Source organism: Parus major, chromosome 6 (assembly GCF_001522545.3).
Source record: "Parus major isolate Abel chromosome 6, Parus_major1.1, whole genome shotgun sequence".
In the NCBI taxonomy this organism is placed as follows: domain Eukaryota; kingdom Metazoa; phylum Chordata; class Aves; order Passeriformes; family Paridae; genus Parus; species Parus major.
Window position 1 is genome coordinate 20,640,207 of NC_031775.1, and position 25,920 is coordinate 20,666,126.

General features: G+C 39.1%; 1 protein-coding gene across 1 annotated transcript; it reads right to left on the reverse strand.

Moving 5' to 3' along the window:
* Positions 1-25,920, reverse strand: LCOR (ligand dependent nuclear receptor corepressor). Its single transcript, XM_033515823.1, has 5 exons — positions 21,390-25,920; positions 20,027-20,159; positions 15,266-15,553; positions 12,320-12,413; positions 1-9,530 (listed from the first exon to the last, which is right to left on the reverse strand). The coding sequence occupies exons 3-5, from the start codon at positions 15,501-15,503 to the stop codon at positions 8,561-8,563; spliced, it is 1,302 nt and encodes a 433-aa protein (XP_033371714.1). The 5' UTR covers positions 15,504-15,553; positions 20,027-20,159; positions 21,390-25,920; the 3' UTR covers positions 1-8,560.

Here is a 25,920-nt window from a genome sequence, read left to right on the forward strand (position 1 = left end):
GAAGTTTTTCACAACAAAATTTATTAGAAGAATAGTGGTTTTGAAAAGTCTAGCATCCAGTGAAAACTACCATACACAACGTTACAGCTGGGAATGTGTTTCCAAAATGACATGGTCAAATAATACAATGGAGCCATTAAATCTTACACATGCACAACAAGAGAATTAGCGCTTTGACATACAATGCAAAAAATAAATGGACCACATGAAATAAAAATTTAAAAGTACTTATCACATACATTAAGACACAGCTTATTTAGTCCAGTCAAAAAATCAGAACTGCATTAAAAAAATTAATGTAGTGCAATCAAACCAAAAACCTTAATTTGTGATCATAAGTGCTCTACTACATAAAACATTGATCATAGCAAGGAACAAAAAATTCAAATCACACAGTACAAAAAAAATCTGTAAATAAATATAAACTACAGTACAAGAGAAATATTAAATTATACAATTCCGTCAAACTGTAAACAGTATATTGAAATGAGGTCCATAAGAGTAAAGGGGGGGTTCCTGTTTTTTTTTCCCATGACACTTGAACTTCTAGAGGTCAGAGAGAAATGCCATTTTCCATACTCTTCAAAGACTATGGGTTACATAAATAGAAAGAGAAGACTTTTTAGATGTAAAGTGTCAAATAATATAGCAGAGGTGTTGCTGACTTGCAACTGCCAACAGATCACCATGAAGGCAGAACAGCAGATTTTAGTTTCAGGCTTGGCCTCCAGGTGAGCGCAGCACAGAGGCCTGGCACTGCAGGTGTTCGGTGAATAGCGCTCATCTTAGAAAGGAGGCACCTCGTGAGCTCTGGTCCTACCCAGGAGGTGGAAGTAATTATGGACAACCTGGACCTCTGCTGATTATCTGACAGGTTTACACGCTTGTCATACAAACACCAACTTTGGCAGAACAATTACTAATAAACTCAAAGCACTCCCGGCCCATTGGTTTCCATCACAGTGGCCAGTGCACAGAATTCTCTAAGGACATTGCATAACTAGAGTGTAGAGGTCAGACAGCCAAGGACCCGTGCTTGAGGTTAGAAGTAGTTATGGTGAGAGAGAAGCAAGAGCCACGTTAAGAAGCTGCCTCTGCTGTTCACAGAAGCAACTGGGAATGTATTTCATTTTTAGCTGCGCTGGCTAGTAGTGGCATTTTAAAATATATAAGTTTAAGATAACATATATACTATATATGTATATAATATAATACATATTATATAATATACATAGGAATTTCTTACAATACATACCAGGAACCCCCACGCGATCTGCTCAGTAGTAATAACTGAATATACAGAATGCCACTATAAGTGTCTGAGGCACTGTGTGCTGGAGAGTAAATATGCAGCTTTAAAATCCGTTTGGCTGAGTTATACCTGGATACCTGAACTGAGTTTTAAGTTGACATTCATCAAGGATGTGCTATCAGCACGTCAAAAGAAAAGCAAAACAAAATACAAGTCACTGCTAGGTTTAAGAAGAGAGTACAAGTACCTGAATTGAGTGAGGATAGTGTGTAAACTGTCCCTGAGGGTTTTTAAACAGTGTGTGTACAAGTTGGATTCCTAAGAACATTAGTTTAAACTTACATTGCGGACTGATAAAATACCAATGTCTGACAATTTAACAAGTGGAGGTTAAAAAGAGTTATGAGCAAACACTCAAAACATTTTATACATTTTAAAGCAGCAGTAAGCTGCTGTAAGCATACATCCCATCAGTAAGAGCAAGACGTGGGACTCAGATAAAGGTTTCTATTTGCAAAAAGCCCATCATATATCGATAAGTAAAGAATATTCACCTGCTAAATTAGAATGCAACTAGTTACAGACTAGCAATTCAAGATTAATTTTTTAATCAAATACTTTGCTATACTTTGCTATTACATACTAAAATTCCTTAAGCTCACTAATGCTGGTATTCTAATCTATTTTTTTTTAAATGTTCCCCCTTCATTTAAGAAATATACCATTCCACAACTTAAACATTAAGATCCATTTTCAGTCCTCAGATGTAAAAAGCATGTCAATGAGTTTATATTAAAAATTTACATGGTAAAAAGGCTTGAATTTCAGCCAGAGATTCTAAATACTACTCATTCCCTGAAGGCATAAGGGAGAAAGAATCCCTACCCATTATTCTTGTGATATAGTTTTCAACTGAACATTAAACAATGGTCAAAAATGTTTATTTTTTTCAGTTTGAGAAACTTCCCTTCCCTACCCATCATCCCAGATTCCCAATGTTAAGCCCTGAAATGGCCTACTGAAATGATCAGTTAAAAATACCAGGCATGTATATATACATCCCCTGCCTGAACTCCAGAAAATTTGTTGTACTGGTCTTTAAAAGACAGATTAATATCCCAAGAGACCTTGTGATCTGACCTGACAAGCTGTTAATGATCCTAGATTGTATATTTGAAATCTCATAACCTGAAGACCAGATTTAATTAAGACTCTGGCATTGTAACAGAAAAAGTGCTGCAGTTATTTATCCCTTTTCTGGTACTTTAGAATAGGTCAGACAAGTGCTTTTTATAGTGACAGTAGAAGTTTACATGCTTTCACGCAGGCATAAAAAGTATTATCTGCAAAACTATTTGAGAAATGTAGCACCAAGTAATTGATAAACTGTTTAAGTAGCTCTAGTAGTATCCTCATTATTTCTGAGTAGGAAAAAATATTAAGATAAACTGTGCTAGGTGATGATGAGAGAAATTGTTTTTGATGTTAACTTTTCCTGCTCCAGTCAGAATGAAGCCTTTGTCCTAATCCCTGCTCCGTAAGGTAGTTATCATCTTGAGTCCTCCTAAATTATACTTACCAATTCAGTAGAGGCAAGCACAGGGGCACAGGTCGGGATGTTTGTTTTTGAGAAGGTAAATTAAATGCCCTGGAAAGGCTGAAAAAAGCCTCCTTCCTAGTACATCACCCAGGAAAATTGATTTTGCAACTGGGCTAAGAGATTTTTGTGAGAATTAAATAAAGCTCCCTTAATACGAAGGTTTTTACGATAATACCTGAATATAGGCATAATTCAGTAGGACATGAGGTCCAAAACTGCTGCTGTAATACTGGTTTAGAGACTTGGCCCCAGTCAAAGAAAGAACAGGAAAGAGCAAGAGAGATGGACACTGGAATGCTCCAAGTACTTAACAGCTTTTTCTGGTATACATGAAGTGCACCTACAGATCATTTTGAGTTTGTAATATCTCTCTGCCTAGTGGTCACCACAGCACACTGTGTTTATACACTGGATAATCTGAAATGTGTTACTATAGTGGCTACTTTATCTGCTACATTCATCAGAACTGCATACAACTAGCAGTGCAGATTTTCAGGTTTCTGAAGGTTCCAATTACTGAATTTTCAATATAATTCAAGATCAAGTAGAAACCTTTATAGTACCAAAACAAGTCTCAAAATTATTTTCTTACAGCTTTCTAAAACAATATTAGCCAACATTATGTACTGATGCCAAGAAAAACAACATTGAACTAGACTGAAATTACATTTAAATTCTGAAACATTTGTGGGGAATACGTAAAGGTTTTTGATCCTCATGAAAATGAGGGAAACAACCCTTCCCATCCTACTTCTAACATTTGGCAGAGAATTTAAGCTATTTAACATATTGTGACAAATCTTTCAGTAAGGTTAATAATTTGCCTTTGTAAGATTTTGGACTGCAATAAGAGTATGCATTCTTATACTGAAGAGTTCAAATTTTGTCTTCACTGAAGAAAAGAGGTCTTTACATTACAGATGCAGACACACTGTTTTTGAGAAAAAAGGGAACAGCAGAGTGCTCCCTTCACTCCTTGGACACTGTGTTCTTCTCCTAAGACTCAAGGACATCTTAAGAGCATTACTTGAAAGTAAACTGGAAAGAAACACATGGCAATTCCAGTTTTGCCTGTATAACAATCGTTGCAGATGATACAAAAAGCAATTCAATCAGAACTAAAAAGTTGTTTCACAAAGCTTACTCAACCCGAAAGCCCCTGAATCACTTTGCCAGTTCCCATGAATTTCCAGGGAAAGGCAATGTACTCCCAAGTACTCATGGAAGAAATATTTAGATGCAAATGTTGGCCTGACACAAGACAAAGCACAGACTATTCTTTGTCTGCTCTTACTCAGTCTAAACACAAGTGCAGTTACCTCCCGTGTTTAGGAATATCCTCCAGCAGTGGAATGTTCTATAAAAGAGGTCGTGCAGGAGTTGTGAGAGAACACAGAAACTGAACGTGTTCCCTTACTAGAGGCATTATCCTATCTGTACCCCTGCATTGTAAAAAAGAATTTTTTCTCCAATTGCCAAGAAAGATCAGAGTTTGAATTCAGGTCTAGCAGTAGGGCTGGTAATGCAAGCATCAAGATTATGAGTTCTGCAACAAAAGAGAAAATAAAGGCATACCTGTATTGCTTATGAAGCAACTTCTCCTGTGAAACAGGGAAAAAATGAGAAATTCTAAAGGAAACTGTCTTGAACCTTTAGAAAAAAAATCAGGGAATGACTGGAAAATAAATTATCTTTAGACAGAAATAAAAACAAGTCCAGAAACGTGTCCCTACAATATCTAACTGGAAACGTTCAACTCTATAGCTGTACTCAAGCATTACAGCCACAATAATGCCTACAACACTGTGGAATGAGGATCCAGCTGGCTGAAAGTGAGGTAATAGTTTGTAATAGGTCAGAGTTCTAAAAAAGCACTTTTACATCTTACAAATCCAAATTAAAAAAAAAAAAAGAAAAGGACACATTTCATACATGTTGGGCTTTCTCACCAGAACTGTACGATAATTAACTCCACACCAGGACCCCTACCACACTAAGCCTTACTCATCTTCAATTATATGCTGCAGCAAAGATTTACCAAGCAACACCTAAACTTCAGTACAATATGAAACTTCGATTCTTAAAACTTTATACACACAAAATATAAAATTACTTTTCTAGGACGGGGTAGGGGAGGGGGATTCTCCTTCATGGTACTTGGACTGAAAAACTAGTTTTCAGAGACTGCCACAAATATAATTCACAGTTTCTTGCTGTCAGGCTTTTTCAGCTACATCAACGTAGTACACAACAATACTGTTAAGTCCAATAACTACATCGGATGGACATTCTCAGGAATAAGAGAAAACTAGTGACAAAAAATACCCGAAAGGTCTCCTCCTAACAACGTCTCGATTTTTACAGGGTTGCAGTTTGTCTATGTTACACGTTAATGCGATCTCAGAAGAGCAGCAGGAGAAGGCTTTAAAAAAAAAAAAAGATCTTTCTCCTGTCCAAGTGATCCAAGTAACATAAGCATCCACTTACCAGAAATAAGATGAGAAACAAGGCTTTTGTTACAAAGACCGCAGTGAACCACACCTTCCCACACCAAAATATGGTCAACCAGGGATTTTGGCCATGCAAACTGCTGGTCAGCAGAAAATTAAGCATGCTAATGGACAAACATTAATTCCAATCCTATATTTAAAATGATCCCAAATACTACTAGTTAGCTACACTGAAAGCGCCTGCAAAAAATATGTAGTGAAAAAGGAAACAAAATCTTAGTGATCACTGCAGCACTTAGAGTGATACTAGTCTTAAGTGATGAATCACCTCAGAGAAAATACGTTAGATGGGACTTTGAAACAAAAAAGTAACATTAAAAGGTGCACCTGAATATTACAGACTAAATTTACAAAACCTACAATAAGGTAAAATATATATCTTTTGAATATTCAGCAGCTTTTTTTTAAATTTGTTTTTATTTTTTGAGAGGCTCATGAAACTTTAAAAAGGGACCACTAACTAATCTCAACCATGCTTCACAAAACAATAATGGCTATTTCATATTGCAGTTACCAATGTAATGCAATTAGTGCTTAAAAAATAATCTACACTTTTTCTTTTTTTTCCTTTTTAAACAGAGACCTTTGGAGGAACTATGGTTGTTCAAAAGCTTCTCGAAAAAGAAAGATTACCTGAATATTACGTTATCACAGATCAAGTGTTGTGTTTAAAAGCTTTGCAGTTATGAGTATTACAATCTTCAGGTCTCAGGACATTTAAACTGAGAAAGTTACGTGTTTGGTTTGTTGTTGTTTTTTTTTTTTTTAAATCCACTTTCTAACCAAAGCAAATAAAGAGTACTCAACTTCTCACTATCTATTTACAATTCTTAGCCTACAGTCTGAAATGACAAGACAAATTCTCTTTTAAAACTGCAGCATGAAAGGGTAGGCACACCATTCTTCTGCTGCACGATTGTCACCCACTTAAACATACACATACAAAATATTTATGTTAGTAAAATGAGCACTCCACGTACACTACAGTGACAAGTTTTATAAAACTCAACTCGTGTTTCTTAAATAAGGACAACTGCAAAAGGTTAAACCTCCCTCAAGAGTAAAACTGTGTTACTTTTTCTTTTTTTTTTAACTTGCAACAAACTTTCTACCATAACCTCCAACAGCAGATGAAACCACACCTTAAACTGCGCCTTTATTGCAATCACCAGCTAAACTGGAACGTATTGCAGAGTTTATATACTGCTACTGAGCTTAAACTGCTTTAAATGCCAAGATGACAACTAGAAAGCTACAAGGAACCAGGATTTTGAGGACTAAAATATATTAAGTAAACAAAAATAAAGTATACTTGGGGCCAAATGCCCAATCCATTTTAAGAATGAGCAGTGCATATTTAAAACAACAGCAATGGTGTGCCTAACCTTTGAAAATATGAAGTTGCTGGGGAGGGGGAGACGCTAATAGAATCAATTGTTCCAGAAGTCATTCAGCATCCCTAGGGCTACCTAGGCCACCCTCCCATGAACTTTGAGAAATCACTTTCACTGACATCACTTAATGTTCTCACACAAAAACTCCAATGCTTCTTTTGGTTGTACAAATGGGGAAATAAAAAAAATGGTAATTCTATCTACCTTTTGCACAGATTAAGACCAAATTGCTTCTACCTGAAGAACCAGCAATTACGATTTGGTCATGTTGTGGTAAATCCAGTAAACTCCACTTAGTTACTGACCACTCTCGCAGAAAGTATCAAAGATAAAAGTTCAGTACAAAACTTAGCCTGGATCTCCATGTAATCATAAAGATATCACAATATTGAAAAAACCCCCAGATTTGTGGTTTATGGAGTGCTTTTTTTTTTTTTTTATGGTGTTTAAATGCTTATTCTAGCATGTGCTAAACCACTATCAAAATAGATTAAATAAAAACAACAACAAAAAAGCAGGACTTAAATAAATTCCTGCTACTGGCAACTGTAATATTTAAAAAGGAAACACCCATTCACTGAGTGTTCAACCCTGACAGTATTACAGATAGATATGATGCAGAGCCTGAATTAGATCAGGCTACCAGTGTTTTACTTCTTCCCTGAACATTAACAAGCTCCTTCACTAATGTGGATATTTGGGCAGACTACTGAGGTTGTAACGTTTGAGATCACCATTTTGTGGGCTATTTTTTTTCCTTTTTTTTTTTTTTTTTTTAAGTATCACAGTAGTTTGTTACACAAATCCCCCATCCCTGGATTAGAGTCATTTAAACTAGCTGTTGGGACCACATAGTTTAGTAAACTAAGAATCAAGTCTGTAAAAAGTGTAAAGGTCACAAAGAACCATAGTTCTGGTATAATGAGGCATACCCTAATACATCATTTAGTGTACCCTGGCTGCTCCTGACCGTGAGAAGCTTGTCTTCCGTGAGATAAGGCTACATCCTCAAGCAGGTGAATCTAAATATCACCCTTCAAAAACACCAAATAAAATTACAGCAAAGGTAGTGTTATAAATAATTAACTGACATTATCTGAAGGTAGTGTATGTAAGTTTTCCCTCCCCTCCCCTCCGGGTGAGCACTAAGCAGACAACAAATGGTAAGTAAGGTTAATTTAGAAAGAAAACAGTGGAGAGCCTAATTAGACCCAATTGATTATCTATCTAGGTGACAAATCTGAGTTCAAGAGAGGTACCATTCCTAAATAATTTGATTTAGCTCAAATCTTTCCATCAACTGGATCAACAAAAATTAGGGGGGAAAAAAGATTTCTGAAACGTTTTTGAAGAATGACAGTCTGGTTTTCATTTGAAAATTGCCTGGTTTTAGGAGAGTGTCAGTTTAAAAAAGTGGACTTATTTCTATAAAGGCAGATATGAAAAATCCAACATCAGAAGTTCAGGCAGGCTCTACAAGCAAGATGTCCACTTCTACAGATCTGCATTCTTTGTGAGGTAACTCAATTCTCTATTACAGAGAAACATGCAAAAGGCAAAAGAAAAAGAACAAAGAAAGAGGGCAGTGGGCAGGTGAAGGAGGGAAACTGCACCATACCAGGCTGGAAAAATTTACAAATGTGACATTCAGAGCACATCTTTCACCTGTGTTCACGTAAGTCTATGCTAAACTGCAAAGGAAAGAGCACTGCAGTAAACAGGAGACTCAGGTGCGCTCAGTGATGGTTGAACTATGCAGTAGTGCTCACCCAGTTTGCAAAGTAATTGGCACTCTACAACATCCCTATTCATCCTTCAATTCATTCGCACTTTGTGCTGCTTCTCCCTGGGGATCTAATTCAATCTTTACTGAAACATCCTGCCCCTCCGACCTCATTAATTTCATTTTTTTCTTTGGAGGGTTTTTCAAAGTGCCCAGCCTCTCTTTAACTTTGTACTCCAGTGTACTGTGGGGGATCCCATAAATACTCTGAGCTTTGGAAACACTCATTTTCCCGCTCATAACCACAGAGATTGCTTCCTCCAGTATCTCGCTGTTGTACTGTCTGTATCTCCCTCTTTTCTTCCTAGGTTGCTTGGAGCCAGGATCTCCCTCTTGATCTGAGGTGGGATATGGCTGTCCAGAGGTAGACTGCTCAGCATCTGAGCCCCAGGAATCTGGTCCAGCATCCAGCAAACTTCTCCTATTTTGTTTTGGAAGGATAGCCCTTAACTTTTTGCTAAGCGCGCTCTCCGTTTGTGAACCCATTACCAAAGAGCTATAGCTGTACTGGTCACCAGTGCGGGACTCCCATGAAAGGTCCATGCCTCGAACTTGTGGTATCTTTAAATCCACAGGAGATGAATGGCTCACGTCCTTTTTCCCATCCTGTTTAGTTTGAAGTGCCATTTTTTGAAAGGCAGAGTTTTCTGTAAGAAAAGGAAGGTCACTGATGTTGCTGAGTGCACCATTTCCCCTGAATTTCATGCGGCTGAAATTGAATTCGTAGTGTGGTTTTGCCCAAGAAGCCTCCCTGGATAATATTAAGTGCTGTCCATGATTCTGTAGTCCAGATGGCCCATGGCTGGCAGCTGTAGAAAACTGGTTTCTGCTCAGCAGTTCTTCACTAATCTGGAGTGATCGAGCCAGCGGTACTTTAAGAGATGTGGAGTGGCCATAACCTTCCCTGGTTCCATCCTGCAAGCTTCTCGGAGGTACCCCATCACCACTCTGTAGTCCCTCCGGATGGTGCTGGCTGGGTCTCCCAGGTCGCCTAATTGGATGGAAGGAAACTGATGTGAGCAGGACTTGCACAGGTAGGGAGGGATGGGTGAGGGGGCCACTCCTTTATTAGAAGGCCTTGCTTGGGTAACATCACTTTTTGTGTTATTTATTTTTCTCTAAATTTTTTTTTATTACTTTAATTTTTTTTTAAGTCTCAGCATCAGTCAGTTTTAAAACTTGTTCGCAAAAAAAGAGAAGCTTTTTGGGCAAAGAAAAATGAAACCTGTTGGCTGGTCTCTGGTTGGGTTCACAAATTCTCGGAGTAGAAAAGACTTCGCGCAAGCGTCTGAAAATAGCACCTTAATTACAAAGTAGTAATCAATCGCCATAGATCTACACACAACTGTGTTACTGGTGTGACGTTACCACTAAACAAGCACAGTAATAAAAGAGTAAGCCAAAGTGCAACATATTCAACATGAATACATGACTGTCACCTGCAGTATCTACACATAGGTGGAAACCCTGGATAGTGTTTGCTTACATTATATTGAAGAATTGCTGCTCAGGATAAAAGAAAAAGCTTAGCAGGCCTCAAAGGTATTTGCCTGACTTTCATTAAGCACCAAATATGAAAGCTGGGATACTGCGGATCACAAAGAAAAACGCTGCATTATACTAGACTTACCAAACTGCTCTCTTAACAACTAATTGCATATATACACAGCCCTGAATCTCATTTCATATAAAGCATGGCTAGGAAAAGGAAGATCTAAGCTCCAACTGTCATCCAGATCAAGGGTTAACAAAAAAAAAAAAAAAAAAAAAAAAAAAAAAAAAAAAGGAAAGAAAGAAAGAAAAAAAAAAAAGCAGTATGTATTTTTACCATTTCCCTTTCATCACAAGTGTTCTTTCTATGGAATTAAGTACTACTGCTGCAGAGAATCACATCTATTTTAATGCTTTGATTGCTTAGCCCCCTGTAGTTATTAAGTCACATTGGTTTCAAAATCCACCTCCAAATTTCTCCATGTTCAGCATGCAAATTAACAAAGAGAATCTATTTTAATGCTCTGGGACACTATACTGGTGTAAAGCCCTCTGGCTAAGTCGGCATTACCTAAGGATAGGACACACAGTACTGAAAAGCTACATTATTATTTTTAACATCACACTGGAATTAAAAGAAGTCTTTAGAGAAAAGACATCCACTGAAAGAACCTGGCATGTAACATACACAATGCTTGATAAACATGCTGCTCACTTCTCCCCAGGATGTGACAAGTCATAGGATGTGCACAAGAAAAGTCAACAAGGATTCAGAACAAAATCCAGAGAAATGGATCAAAGTTTGCAGTTCCAGAGAACCCTCTCAGACAATGTGCATTCTCCACCCCTTCTACAGCATGTATCAGCATCACAGTGTACAGCAGTGATTCTACACCTAAATAAAGGTCATATTGGCAGCTAACAGAGGGTTACACCTGAACTTAGTGATGTTAAACAAACGGCAGCCAGCCTCATATACCACACACCTGTACAAGTAACCACAGGTGCCAGTATGCCGCATCCTCTCTGGACACACAGGACTGAGCAGGACAGTGCCAGATGCTGGCCCTGCCATTCCTGTGTGTTGGACTTTGGCCCCCACTTGATTCACAAACAAGGGAACAAACAATAGAGAGCCTCAGTGGCTTATGCTGCCTTCCTGGGCAAATAAAGATGGAAATAACCTGTTCAGAATTAAAAAAGAAGTAGGGAAAGTTTATGCTAAAGAATTGTAAAAAGTATTAAGAGTAAATTTTAAGGAAGGATTTAAGTATTTTATTAATAGAAATGTTAAACAGAAATCTTGAAAGGAAAAAACAGAGACAGAAATATTTTTCTAAAGAAAAATGCAAAAATTCAATCAGCTGTTATCAGTATATGGGATTGGGTGTGGAAGAGGGTTGCTAGCTGAGATTTTCAAGTTTTTCAAAGGCTACCATAAAGCTAAATCCAGCAATTTATAGCACTTTAAACCATATACTATTTCTGTACTTCAATAAAAAAATATTTGCTCACAGTAGCTTCAAGATAATCAACACCCAAAACTCCTCTGAGTCCCACTCAGCCTCTCCAGTACAACCCTAAGAGTAAAGGGTTTCTAAATGTATGCAAATGGTGACCATTAGAAATATGAAACCTAAAGATTTTTTTTTTATTTACCAGCATTTCACACTTTGAACTGTTTAGGAAAGAGTAGTATACCACATACTTCGTGATTATTTTTAAAAGAATCTTGTTCAGTACTACAGAACAATCGCAAATCCAGTTACATTTAAAGTTTTCTGAACTACTAGACTTCCTGCCCCATGTCCTTTTCTAAGCTGTGGTTTAAGCTAGGGAATATTAACAAAAATCATGAAGTGATTTAAATCTAATTCAGCATTGTTTATCACCCAAATAATTGTTACCTCTAAAATAAACTTTCCTGTTAGCTAACTTTGCCCTAAGTGAAATGAAGGCTAATACTGCAAAGCCTCTAAAACTCCTCATGCATTTAAATAAACTCACATCTCACGGAAATCACCTCTAACAAACCCAAGAAACAGAAAGATCTCTGGCTAAGTACCAAATTGGCCAAAATAACAGATATTAACTGCAAGTTAAACCTGTTTCAGTTGGCAACAACTCTTAATTTGGCAGGTGGGGTGAAGGTATTTGCCAAAGGTACAAATTGAAAACACATTACTCCAAAGGGTTAACACCAAAAGAAAGTTGAAATTAACAGGAACTAAGTACACACTTTTAGTAAAAAACTGTCTTAATACGTCATAGTAAGTTGCTTTCTCTTACCCATTTCCCGAAGTACTGGAGCACCCTGGAGAGTGACTCAGAGAGGTGCTGCCAGCACAAGGACTCTTCTTAGTGGATAAATCAAGCACACCGTCTGTAGAAACAAAAGAATGACTTCAGTGTTTGAAGAAGTAGGATCAGCCATGCTGATCTTGTCTTCAGCTGAAAAGACAAAGCAAGTCGTCTGAGCTGAAGTCACTTTTAGCACACAACATTTTTTAATTTATTGTAATTTTAAACACAGTAAGGCTTAGATTTTTTTTTTTTTGCAATATGGTTTACATGTGACTTCAATATAGTCTTCAGAAATCACAATAAAAATCGAACAAAATTAAAAGTGTATCTGTTACAAGAGACATAGAATAACAAATTACCTACAAGTCACAGTTCTGGATACAACAGAGCCTATCACATAACTACCTCTGAGTGGTCCAGAACTGAGACAATCTACAAGATTCGTCGACCTGAGATATTCATCTCCTGAAAGGGAGGCTGCAAGTCAGTTTTCAAATTGATTTTTTTTTTTTTTTAAATCCAAATCCCTTGTAGGAAATTTCACTGAGAATTTCATATTGGAAATTAAATGAACACACATCTAGATGTGAGATTCCTTCTCATGTGGCAGCCAGCTTCATCTTCTTTTTTCATGTCTCCAATGGGTCCCTACTGGAAAACCTGCTGCCTTTCTCCTCTGTTGTGTCATTTTATTCACTCTTTTCCAATGCCAAATTGGTTTTCCTGTTAGACTGCTTCCTCCACTCTCACTAACAGCACTTCCTCATGCTCCCCCCATGCTCTCCTGCAAACCCTTATGTAAATTCTGCACTTATAGGCACCAGAAAAGGGAGCATGTTTCACCAGAAAAGCTTTGCTCCTGCTGCACTGAAGCAGGTTGAAATTATGGTCATTTTAATAAGGGCAACACTGTCATTGAAGCAGCCCAGCCATCTGAAGTTCCTGGAAACTTTCAAACGAGGAAGTTATGAGGCAAAGATAAATGAAACCTTGTTGGCAGAGTGAACTTGAGACTTATCAGAGCTCCTCACTCATTCCTTCTAAGCAAGTGAATACCACCCAACACAAGAACAATGTAAGACAGCTTTCAGATTGCTTAAAGTTCTCATTTGACATATGGAGAAAAAACACGATAAACAGTGAACTAGAATTAACTTATGGAAAGCTGTTCCACCCACTGCATTTGGGAACACACCATAACCCAAACTTAAGCAAGCAGAAAACTAAATTTTCTTTTTGAACAACACTTATGCAGGCACAAGAGACACAGACTGGGTCAACTCCTTCCTTCTTTTCAAGAGGTCGGACAGCACAGGCAGCTGCTGGAGGCACTTGCGTCCATGCTTTCTCCCTCAGAAGGGTCAGTATAACCAACCTCACACCCTAGGGAGAAGCTAACTAGCTGGGTTCCCCTCAACCCACTAGAACAAAATATAGCACACAGCACGACTAGCAATCTTTCATGACAGCCTCTGAAATCTCTCATTAACAAGTTTGGCAAAATCTCGTTCCAATTACATTAAATGTAAATTGGGAAAAAATTTACATCAGCAAACAGATTACTGTATAAGTCAATATGCACATGTTCGATTTTCATAACAAGTGTTATGAACATTATACATTATCTTACAGCTTTTTCCATCACATGGTAGCGAAAGAGCAGTTCATGTACGTGCTTTCTTCTTCACATACCATCCTTCAGTTAAAAAGGAGCAAAGCAAAACTGATTCTCTCCTTCTTTTCAGCAAGAAGTTTAACAATGAAAACAGCTTAACATTTATAAACATACATGCAAAACACACTCACAAAATGCATTTATAATAAAGACAGGTAGAAAAAAAAGCCTATCAGCCAACTGTACAGGCCCACATTTCAAGAGAGACACTATTCAACCTCTCACTGCAGTTTGTAACTGAAGTGCAACGACAGCTTTCAGTAGTGTTGTAAGTGCAGTATGTGTCCAGATGTCCAAGCTGCATATTACAGGACACATAAAATTATCCTGATTACAAAAAACTTCATAAACCGAATTTAAAATAATAAAGAGATACCTACTTATCTGTCCTAGCTAGAAAAAGGTTATTGTTTTTTTATTTTTTCTGCAGGTACCTTTTCCATTTGCAGATGGACAGCCTGCTGTGACAGAATGACTTCAAGCACTAACATTTTTCTGAAGAAGGGTAAAGGGTCTAATTTTAATCAGTACGATACACTTAGGATTCAACAGTTTCAGAAAAGAAAAGTTCATATACTATATCACTCACAGAATTTGCTTCTTTAAAAAAAAAGGCATTTTTGATGGAAAGCAAGGTTTTTGAATTAAAATAAGCTCTGAAACACTGTTACGAGTTATTCAATCTGTGCTCTGCAGAACAAGTCTATTTTTAAGGTAGAAAAGAGACATTTCTTCCAAATGCACAAACCTGGAAGTTTAGTGCAGTTCATGGGTATCATTTTTATAGCCTTCACAAAGCAGTTTCTCACAGACTTTTAAATGATACTCTTCTCACACCACGACCAGAAAGAAAATAAATCAGCCTTTCAGTCAGACTGTGCACTAACATTCAGAAAACAACGTTATGATTTTCATAACCACATGAACTTCTCTTATCAGCGAGTGTACAGTCTATTTTGGCAGACTGTTTCTTGCAGCTCCCAGTAGGAACAGCACATTTATCCTTGGAGTCTAGAGCATGTCCATCCCCTTTACCCTTCTTCAGAAGAATCTCTCATGTCTATGGGTCTACATTCCTTCAAAAAGTCTCTTCTCTCACAGCCACACTGAACTAGCCATTATTTTATTGTAATAACATCTACTACTTTCCCACTTTACATTTTATGCAAAAGTGCAACCTTCTAATTGTCTGTTTCTGTAACAAGAATGCCATTAATGTACTGCCATAGGATGCAAGACACTGGTAAGAGTCCTACCTTGTTCACTAGGTTCTGACTGAGACTTTCTGACAGTAAGGTCCAGAGGTGAGTCTTGGTCAGCCATGAGCAGTTTGCTGAGCACAGGGTTCTGAGCAGTTGCAGCCGTGGGAGAGGAGGCGACCAGAGATGCTTTCAGCAGGCTTTGGTTCTTTGTGCTATTGGGCTGGCTGGAGTCCTGAGTAGAGCTATTTTTTGAGGTATATTCAGCAGCAAACTGTCGGATCATTCGCTGCATGATCTCACGGGCCACTAGGGGAATATTGGGGTCAGAGACCCTAGGACTGTCTGCAAATATTAGAGATTTCTTTTAAGGAAGCACTTTAAGTAAAACAGATTTTATATTAAGTCATTTTATTTACGAAAAAAATCAAGGGGAAAAAAAAGCCAAAGATAAAATAGTTTCTGTAGAAAATCTACCTTAGTCTTAAAATACCTGAATAAGAACCATTGCTAATTCTGGTACAGCCTTCCCAAAATAACACTTTGCTAAAAGAAATACACAATCTCATATTTTGTTTTAAAATACAAATATATTTGACCAGACCGTTAAGAGGTGTGGAAACAGAAAAGTGGCAAGTAATGGAGCTCATCCAAAGACACTGGACAGGTTATAGAGTGGAAGAATTGCATAACTTACCTGCAGCTACAGAAGGGTAAAATGGCGAATAAAGTTGTAGTAATCCCCCATAAGTTTACTGAGAAATAAAGCCCTATAGATCTGATCATTTAAAATTATTCACATGAACATCAAATGCTCAAGTGTCTTCTATCTCATTCTATCTATTCCTTTTGATATTTCTACCTTTGTAATCAATGCAGGATCAGGAATTACCTAAAGAACTTGCATATACACAAAACCCCAAGATCTGTCACATGACAAGTAATTCTATTTCTAGAATAGCTGCTAAATCTATTAGTAAAGGATGTGAAATGGAAGAAGTAGATATTCCAACTTATTTATATGAAATAGTGTATAAATAAAAAAATACCTGGGCACGTGGGCAACCCAAACATTTATTGACAAAAATCACTATTTTAGACCAGTAACATGTGAAAGTAAATCTGTAACTCCTAAATCACAAAAGCTAAGTCCTGCCACTTCACTTGAAACACTCTTTTCTGACCAAATCAGTTTTGGGTTTTTTTAAACAAACAAACAAACAAACCCACACCCCAAAAAAACCAAACCAACAACAACCACTAACCACCCACAACACCCACAAAAAAAACCCAAAGCACAGAGAACCACGCCACTATTCCAGAAATGGCTCAAAAGGCTTGATTTTCTATTACCAAAGAAACATTCAGAAAAAAACTATACAGCAGATGACCAAAAAAATCTTTAAAAGCAGCTCTCAAGAGGGAACAATAGAGAAGTATTTACTACCTCTTTTTAAAAAATTGCCCAGATTGAAAGGCAATCTATTGAGATTGAGCTATTAGAAGCATTAGCAAAATCTTCTGTGGGACCCTTTCAGTGTTAGATTTGCCTTTTGCCACCATTTTTTTGTCAAAAGTACATCAATCCAACAAATCAACTTTACTGTCTGTGTAAAAGATGACTGACATGAAGGTTTGAGCAGAGCTGCCCACAAATCAAAGACCAGCAGTAGCAGCCTGTTTCTTGATGAAACACAATATTGAACTCTAAATGCTTATCAAGCCCAAACTCCTTTCCACCCAGCTTTCTATACCTAAGATCTTATACAGTCACCACATACTTTCTTACAGTAAATTTCAGCAAATCTCCTAAATTTCCAGGATGTTTATGTAAATATGTAACCATTTTCTTTAAAACATCCTGTAGATTTTACTTGTTGTTAAGTATCAAATACTACAGTTTTAAGAAGACACCAAAAAATGAGCCAAACTTAAATTTTGGTACATTTATAATCTCACTTGCTTCCCAAATGGTCCACAAGGACACCAGCCTGGAAAAGTGTGGAGGCATTTCTTCAACTTTTCTAATCTCTTCACTATAATCTCCTGAAGGATATAGAAAGGCTCTAGGGAAGCCAAGAGGGACACGATTTGATGGAATGATCACAAAGATACCAACTGTTTGACATGTGCTTGCAGCATATACAAGTGGGGCTGGCAGGAATGCAGAGCTCTATGGAACTTGTGTTTTCTGAATGAAGAATCAGGCCTTTAGTGTGCACTGTGTTCATATGTACATTTAAAAAATGCTCACATCTGAACATATTTACACATTCAGAAATAAAATATTAGATATGCCTACAGCCATGCATCCTTGTAATCTGCAACTTCGAAGAATCAGCCCAGAATGACAACTTTCTATTGCTGTTCAAGATAAATGCACTAATTCAGGTCACAAAACTCCATTTTCAAGCAGAAGGGTAGGTACCTTCTTGCCTAATATAAAGCCTGAATGCTAAGGATTAAAGCTGCTCAAAAGTGAGTAGAAAATATGTGCTGGTGCCCCTCCAGCATCACGTGAAATCAACCAGATATTTATCTTGACTCCACCTGTCCTGGGTATTTTTAAGAAAATAAAACTAAAATTAACTAAAACAGAAATTCTCAGAGAATAAAAAACACAGCAAAAAATTATCAGCTATAAATAGTCTAAAGCAGTACCTCTGAGCTTTAAAGCCTTAACAGCTTTTGTGTATACTTACACTATAATCTTAAAAGGGCAATAAATGTATGATTTCATTAAATCAGAAGAAGGTCCTAGCACAAAATAAAGGTAACAGACAACTAAGTACTACCACTCTGCTTTGACTAGAAAAATATGAATATTTGAAGGAAGCATTACTAGGTTAAAGTGCCAGTGACAATTTTCAGAGAAAGGACTAAGATTAATGGACAGTAAACCTATTCAAAAAGTTTGCTGATCTTGTTAATTCCCTATTCATGTTCAGTATATGAATGTGTGGCCAGCGTTCAAAGAGAATCTGTATTTTCTCTGATCTACCTGGGCTACAAAATTTCCATCTAAAATGTTACTGGCAGTGAAAACAGAAAGAGGAAAAAACCTAATTGCTGGCATGAAGCCAGGTGAGCTCAGCATCTCTGAGCAATGTAGGAATATCAGAGTTCTGCCATTCTTTGTGTCCTCTTTTGCACCACAGTGCCTTGGGATCTCATGGCACAAGCATGAGTTAAATTTCAAGCAATCTAAATAGAGGCAAGCTTGAAAATCATACATTAAGGATTTAGAACTGACTTCCTGCCAAGCTTCTACCCCTTGCCTACTACTCTTGCACCAAGCACAGCTTTGTCCAAGGAAAGAAAATAAAAGTATATTTAAAAAAAAATTTTCAAAGATTCTTTGACATCTGACATGTTTCATTATCTTTATTCGGTATCCAGCCATGGACAGACTATTACACCCTTCATTAGCACACTGCAATATCTGCTGCTGGCTCCCCAATGAATTTTAAAAAGCGTACTTTCCTAAAAGACACATACACACACATCAGACACGAAGATTTAAGTTCAGTGGTAGAAGAATGAAGTCTTTAATAAACAATTTGGAAATTATGGCAGGGCTTTTTTTTTTTTTCCCTCACCAGAAAAAGCAATATGGAAAAAACCTTGTTTTCTCTAGACTTTAGTTTTCTTAAATTCCTGCTGGATTTGAAGATAAATGGGATAAACTCAAAAGCAAAAGGAAACATTAACCTTACAAGAAAAAAGAAAACTTGAAAAGGAAGCCTTGGAATAAAGGCATTATCTGAACTATCAGTAGTAATGCAGTAACTATCCTTCCTACCATCCCACATGTATTGCAAAAAGTATAGAAGCATCATAATGTGTAGCTTGTATTTATTCATTTGAGTCATAAAAGAAAGGCTAAGATAGTGTTATCTACTTAAAACACCTTTAAATATTTTGGTCACTGGAAGGAAGGGGTGAGGACTACTACTGCTGGCTACAGCAATTTCTAATTTGTGAAACTGAAGCCTTGCATTGTCCCCCAGCAGATAGGTTGGAATTACTGATTTGGCAGATTTTCTCACACATGGGTTAGACTGATAAGTATGATGCACTTTCATTCAGGATGCATTTGGAAGCAACCTCTGGATTCATGTGTCTTAGATTTGTAGAAAACAGTGAAATGAGCTCTGTGCCTTCCTTAAGAGCACAGTTTAAGCAACAACTCTCCAGATGATGTTTAGGTGATATTCTATCATTGAGCATGTTCTTAGCATATTCTACAGCAATTCTTTTGCTGATCACGTTTTGAATTCTTCATATATCCCCCTTAGCACTATTCCAATAATATTTTATAATCTGGATTGTTAGGAATAGGGTGGGTAATCATTACCAATAGTGAAAAGACTCATGACCTTTAAGAAAAACTGCATTAGTACATATCCCATCAAAATAAAATATATATTTTAAAAAAAACCACATTACCCACCTACTACTGCCACTGCGACTTGACCTTTCTTCCAAACAGCCCACTCACCTAAACACTGGTTATGGGGAACAGTTCTGCGGGTAAGAACTGAGTCATTTCTCCAAAAGTGAGAACACCAGTGTTCATATGCAGACATTTGGTTTAGGGTTAAATAGTTATACTCTCTGCCAATGTCCCAAGCCTACACTGTTATATTGCTACGTTACTTGAGAGTAAATTTTTATCCTTGATAAATACATATAAAGAAGATGCCTGAAAAATACTGAACATACAACATGAACATAAGATCTTTGATACCCCCATTGCATGCAAAAAGACCACAAGAGAGACTATTTCCCACATCCTCCTCCCCCGGTAAAACCAACCTTTTCTGTAAAAGACTGCATTGAGGAACTCTTCCGCTTGCCTTTCAAAACGAATGATTTTTGCTTGCTCTTGTCTAAGCAGAGCTTCTTGTCCAGCTTCCAAGGCTGGCTCATCCAGACTGACTAAGTGTTCCTGCAAAGATATTTAATATTTGTAAGATCTTCCAGACTCCAAAATTAATAAAGTTCCCTAAGCACTCAATATTTTACTAGATTCAAAACTTTTTAGGGTACTCAGCACAAAGTTCAATTTATTGAAATCAAAACCTGTTTTTTTGCCTGCATCAGGACATTGTATTTTGTCCTGTATCCCTATTGTAAATTAGGCTGGTTTGAAGGTAGACCAGCAGGAGGAATCAACCCCATGAAAATACTTTGCAAGTGATTTCAAGACAGAGCTACAATTTAATAGGAAAGTTACAACAAAGGCAATAATACAGAAACACTGGCTTAAAGTGATAAAGCCAGACTACAACTGGGCACCCTGTTTGTCAGGGTGGTGGTGGCAGTCTGATTAAATGGTGGCTGCAGTCCCATTGAAATGATGGATGTGGACTTGTCAAAGCAGTGGTCCTGTGAAAAAGTCTGGTCCATCCCTGGAGGTCCAGTGGTGGTTCCTTCAAGTCCCCAAACCTCAAGATCATACACCCTCAAATTCAAGCAGCAATGTTCAATACCTCCCCCAGGACAGGGAATTTTACAATGGAATGATGTAATCCTATGAGACATAGGATATTTTGGGGAGTCCTTGATGGCACATTAGCAGAGATGACCACCCTTAGGCTGGGTGTAACAAAGAGAACACTACACCCAACTCATAGGTGGGGTATGCAGCTGTTACAAAGGATCCGCGTCAACAGTTCATCAGAAGGTGATGGAGGTGGTGATAGAAAACATAATTTGGTGACACCTTACATTGTAACCCAAGACATTATCCACCCCTTATTCTACATTATACCCAAAATAATACCTTTCTTTAACTCTGCTTATATATATATTTTTATATATATAACTATATATATGTATATATACACAATGAAGCATTATACACAGTTCTCACTTAAAATTAGGTCCCATTGAGGTACACAACAGGTTTCCCCATCTTTGTGCATTACTCAGCAAGTGTAACTAGGTCCTTGAGCAATAACAATCCAATGGATGGATCTGCCACCATGCCTGAGGTGGGCTTAATCAAACTATCTTTCCTAACATATCTCTCATGTATACACAGGGACTTTATCTCCATTTACAGTGTGCAAGGGTTCTGACTGGGCAGGATCAGATTGACTGATGGAGCTTCAAGTGTTGACAAACCAAGTGGCCTTTGCAAAATGCAGCTCCAAATTTTTGAAGGTCCCCTTACCCAATGCCTTCAGGATGATTTTAGCAGTCCACTGCACCGTTCAACTTTCCCAGCAGCTGGTTCATGATAATGATAATGGCACAGCCACTCAATGCCATGTTCCCTAGGCCAGGGATTTATAATGTTGTTCTTGAAATAAGTCCCATTGTTGGACTCAGTTCTTTCAGGGGTGCCATGTCTCCACAGGACTAGCTTTTCCAGGCCCAAGATGGTGTTCCAGGCAGTGGCCTGAGGCACAGGGTAGGTCTCCAGACATCTAGTAGTTGCTGCTACCATGGTCAGCACAAAGCACTTGCCTTGAGAGGTTTGGGGAAGGGTGATGTAGTCAATTTGCCAGGCTAACATTTTGACCACTGTCCACCATACCATAGAGGCTTCATCCACTTGGCCTGCTTGATTGCAGCACACGTCTCACAGTCATGGATGACCTGTGAGATATTGTCCATGTTTAAGTCCACCCCTCAGTCACAGGCCCATCAGTAAGTCCCATCTCTTCGCTGATGACTGGGGGCATTGATGGCCTAACAAGTTAGAAGTAATTGTCCTTTCTGCTACCAGTCCAGATCCATCTGAGATAGTTTAACCCTGGCAGCTCAATCCACCTGCTTGTTGTTACTGCATTAGCCTCACTTTTGGGTACACGTACATCAATGTGATGGACCTTCACAGTCAGCTTTTCTACCTGGGCAGCAATGTCTTGCCAGATCTCAGCAGCGCAGATGGGTTTCCCTGGGCACTGCCAGATGGCCTTTCTCTACCAATCCAGCCATCCCCACAGAGCATTAGCTACCATCCAGGAGTCAGTGTAGAGATAGAGCCTCGGCCACTTCTCTCTTTCAGCAATATCTAAAGCCAGCTGGACAGCTTTAACCTCTGAAAGTTGACTTGATCTGCCTTGTCCCACAGCAACTTCTACAGCTTTCTGTGTGGGGGTCCTTAGAGCAGCTTTCCATTTCCATTTTTTCCCTACAATTCAGCAGGAACCGCTGGTAAAGAGGGTGCTATCACTTTTCATTCTCTGGTAGTTGGTTGTATGGTGGGGCCTCCTCAGCACATGTCACCTGCTCCTCTTCTTCTTCAGAAGATAGTCCAAAATTCTCACGTTCAGGCCAGTTTGTTATGATTTCCAGAATCCCAGGGTGATTAGGATTTCCTATCTAGGCTTGCTGTGTGATCAGTGCAATCCAGTTTCTCCACATGGCATCAGTGGCATGATGTGTAGAAGGAACGTTCCCTTTGAACCACCAGCCCAGCACTAGTAGTCAGGGTAACAGAAGCAGCTGTGCTTTGGTGCCAATCACTTCTGAGGCAGCTTGAACTCCTTTGTAGGCTGCAATAATCTCTTTCTCAGCTGGGGTATAGGTGGTCTCAGATCCTTTGTATCCTCAGCTCCAGAACCCCAGCGGTCATCCTCAGGTCTCCCCAGGTCTCTGCCAGAGGCTCCAGGAAGGACCATTCTCCCCGGCTGCAGTGTAGAGCACATTTTTATATCCTTCCCTGTCCTGACTGGCCAAAGGGCTAATGCAAGGGCAATCTCCTGTTTAATTTGTTCAACAACTTGTTGTTCAGGGCCCTATTCGAAATATTTTTTCTTTTGTGCCATGAGTTTGAGGGGGTTTACAATTGTACTGTACTCTGGGATATGCATCCTCTAAAAGCCAACAGCACCTAGGAAGGCCTGTGTTTCTTTCTTGTTGGTTGCTGGAAACATAGCTGTTTTTGTTAATCACTTCTCTTGAAATCTGGCAGTATCCATCTTGCCACTTTACTCCTAGAAATTGAATTTCTTGAGCGGGTCCCTTAACCTTACTTCATTTAATGGCAAGCTTTCAGGATAATCTGGATCATCTTCTCTCCTTTCTCAAAGACTTTCCCGGCTGTGTTCCCCCATATGATGGTGTCATCGATGTACTGCAGATGTTCTGGAGCCTTACCCTTTTCCAGTGCAGTCTCGATAAGACCATGGCAAATGATGGAATCTGCTGCCACCCCTGGGGCAGTCAATTCTAAGTATATTGCACACCCCTCCAGGTGAAGGAAAACTAGGGCTTGCACTCTGCTGCCAAATGAACAGAAAAAATCAATGTCAATGGTCTCATGCCACTTTGCTGCCTTGGACTCCAGTTCATACTGAAGCTCCAGCATGTTCAGCACAGAAGCACTCAGTGGTGGCATGATTTAATTCAGGCCACGGTAATCCACTGTCAGACTCTATTCTCCACTGGATTTATGCACGAGCGATATAGGGCTGTTAAAGGGTGAATGAGCCTTGCTGACCACCCCTTGGCTCTCCAGTTCCTAAATCATCTTATGGATGGGAATCACAGTCTTGGTCAGTGTGGTATTGCTGACCGTGCACTATTGCTGTGGCAATTAGTAACTGCTGTTCTTCAACTCTTAGCAGTGCCACAGCAGAGGGGTTGTCTGAGAGACCAGGCAGGGTATTCAGTTGTCTGATTTCCTCTGTCTCTAGAGCAGCTATCCTAAAAGCCCAGCAATGTCCTTTTGGGTTTTGAGATAGTCTATGCTGAGGATGCACAGGACCTCTGGACCAGTCATGATGGAGTGTTTTTGCCACTCCTTCCCAGCCAAGCTCACTTCAGCATCCAATAACAGTCAGATGCTGGGATCCCCATCACCTCAGAAATGGAAACGGATTCCATGCCCACATACGTTAATGACATCAGGGTACACTGAGTGCCGATGTCAACCAAAGGCATAAACCTTTGTGGTTCAGAGATGCCAGGTCATCAGATCCACACAATCCAATAGATCCAATTGTCCCTTTCCTCTACCTGGCTAGAGGCAGGCCTGCTCTAATCCCAGTCATGGTACACATTGCTCTCTTCCTGTAAATATGACCTTGAGACCCCTTCAAGAGGGTCATATCATTCCTTTACCACCTGAAGTCTTGTCTACAAGAGACCGGAGCAGTGTTGACCCTAGATAAGGTTCTTGCGGTAGTTGTTCCTCCTTTCAGTTCATGTACTCAGGTGGCTAGGGAAGAGGTAGGTTTTCCATCCCATGTCTTTATGTCTTCTCCATGCTCCTGAAGGAAAAACCAGAGGTTACCTCATGAAGTGTATCCTCTCTCCTTGGCTGGGGGACACCTGGTCCTAATGGCAGAGACTCTTCTTGGTTCTGGCAAGATGTGGTAAATTCCTTCCTTAAGCTCTTTTCTCAGTTTCTGGTGGCCCTCTTCAATTTTCTCTTCCAAGCTCTGGACATGCTCAGCCAGCTTTGTTTCCACAGATGAGATGTGGGTGCATAACCGGGCAGTGACAGTGTCCTTGTAAAATCTTAGCTTGTTGACCAATGTACACCCCTTGTCCTTTCCTTCCTTCCACTGCAGTGTTGCTAAGTTGTGGGGGTATATTTCTGGTCCAAGCCATCCGAATTTCAACCATATTTGTGATGTGCACTGGACACTGTCTGGCCTCTTAGGGAATCTTTCATCTTCCAAAAAAATGATTTCCAGCACAGCCAATTCCCTTTGGCATTGGATACCTTGTTCCATTGTGCTCTACATTCCTTGCTGCACATGGACATCCTCTTTACAAAGGTATCTATCCCTTATACTTGCCAGTAGCCACTACCAGAGGCTGAGAGTTTCCTGGGTTTCCCTGATTCGCTGGTCAATGACCAAATCCTGGGACAGCGATCCCAGTTGTCCAACCTCACACATTTTCAGAATGGTGTCATTAGCTGCAGTGTCCCAGATGCCGAGCAGTCAGGCCAGAATGGACTCGTTTACCTGGCAGGTGAAGTCCCTCTGCAGCTCACCCAGGGATAAAGACCAAGTGATGATCTCCAGCTCTACCTCTTCCACTGGGTGCAAAGGTCCTGCTATCTCCTCATCAGTCACTATGTGGACTGATTTACTCTTTTTTTCTTTTTTTGTCTGAGCAGGGGCAACTGCTACTGACTTAGGCTGTCCTGGCTCAGTGACAGTTTATGTGGATACAGTGCTGATTTACTTCTTTTCTTCTCCTCCTGAATATGTTGGACCACACCAAGCTTAGTCCTGACCCCAAGCATGGTGTACACATGGAAGGCCGTACAGAGAAGACAAGGCAAAACTAACAAGAAGATTATGCCATTCTTGACATCCAGAAAAAAACTCAATATTCTCAAAAACTGCTGTGTCGGGACTGAAAGGCTGGAAGAAATCATTCTCTCTACTCCTCCCTCACTGGCTGGGTGTGATTATTAACAAGGCCTCTGAGGCAGCAGCCCAGGACAGGTGAGCAAAACTGAATATACATTCTGAATGAGGTTCACTGCCTCTGATGTTATCGTGCAATAGACATAAAAAAATAACAAAGCAATTTTCATACCATTGCCTGGTCTCAAAAGGAGCATCACAACTGGCAAGTAGTTCTCCATGAGCAGAAAAATATAGAGAGCAAGGTACAACATCCATGTAAACATGTCAAGCATCATGGTGAATAGGCAGTTTCTGTAACACAATACAAAACTGCAATTCCGACTTTTCTCAAGATGCCGCACATCCTGAGAAAAATTTTGGGTG

Bases quoted from the DNA above. Each gene is read 5' to 3' on its own strand.
- LCOR (XM_033515823.1), bottom strand. From the start codon at position 15,503: ATGCAGCGAATGATCCGACAGTTTGCTGCTGAATATACCTCAAAAAAT. The intron at 12,414-15,265 runs GTAGGACTCTTA...TTGTTTCTACAG, and splicing joins GTCAGAACCTAGTGAACAAG to ACGGTGTGCTTGATTTATCC. The intron at 9,531-12,319 runs GTAAGAGAAAGC...CCATCCAATTAG, and splicing joins TCCAGTACTTCGGGAAATGG to GCGACCTGGGAGACCCAGCC.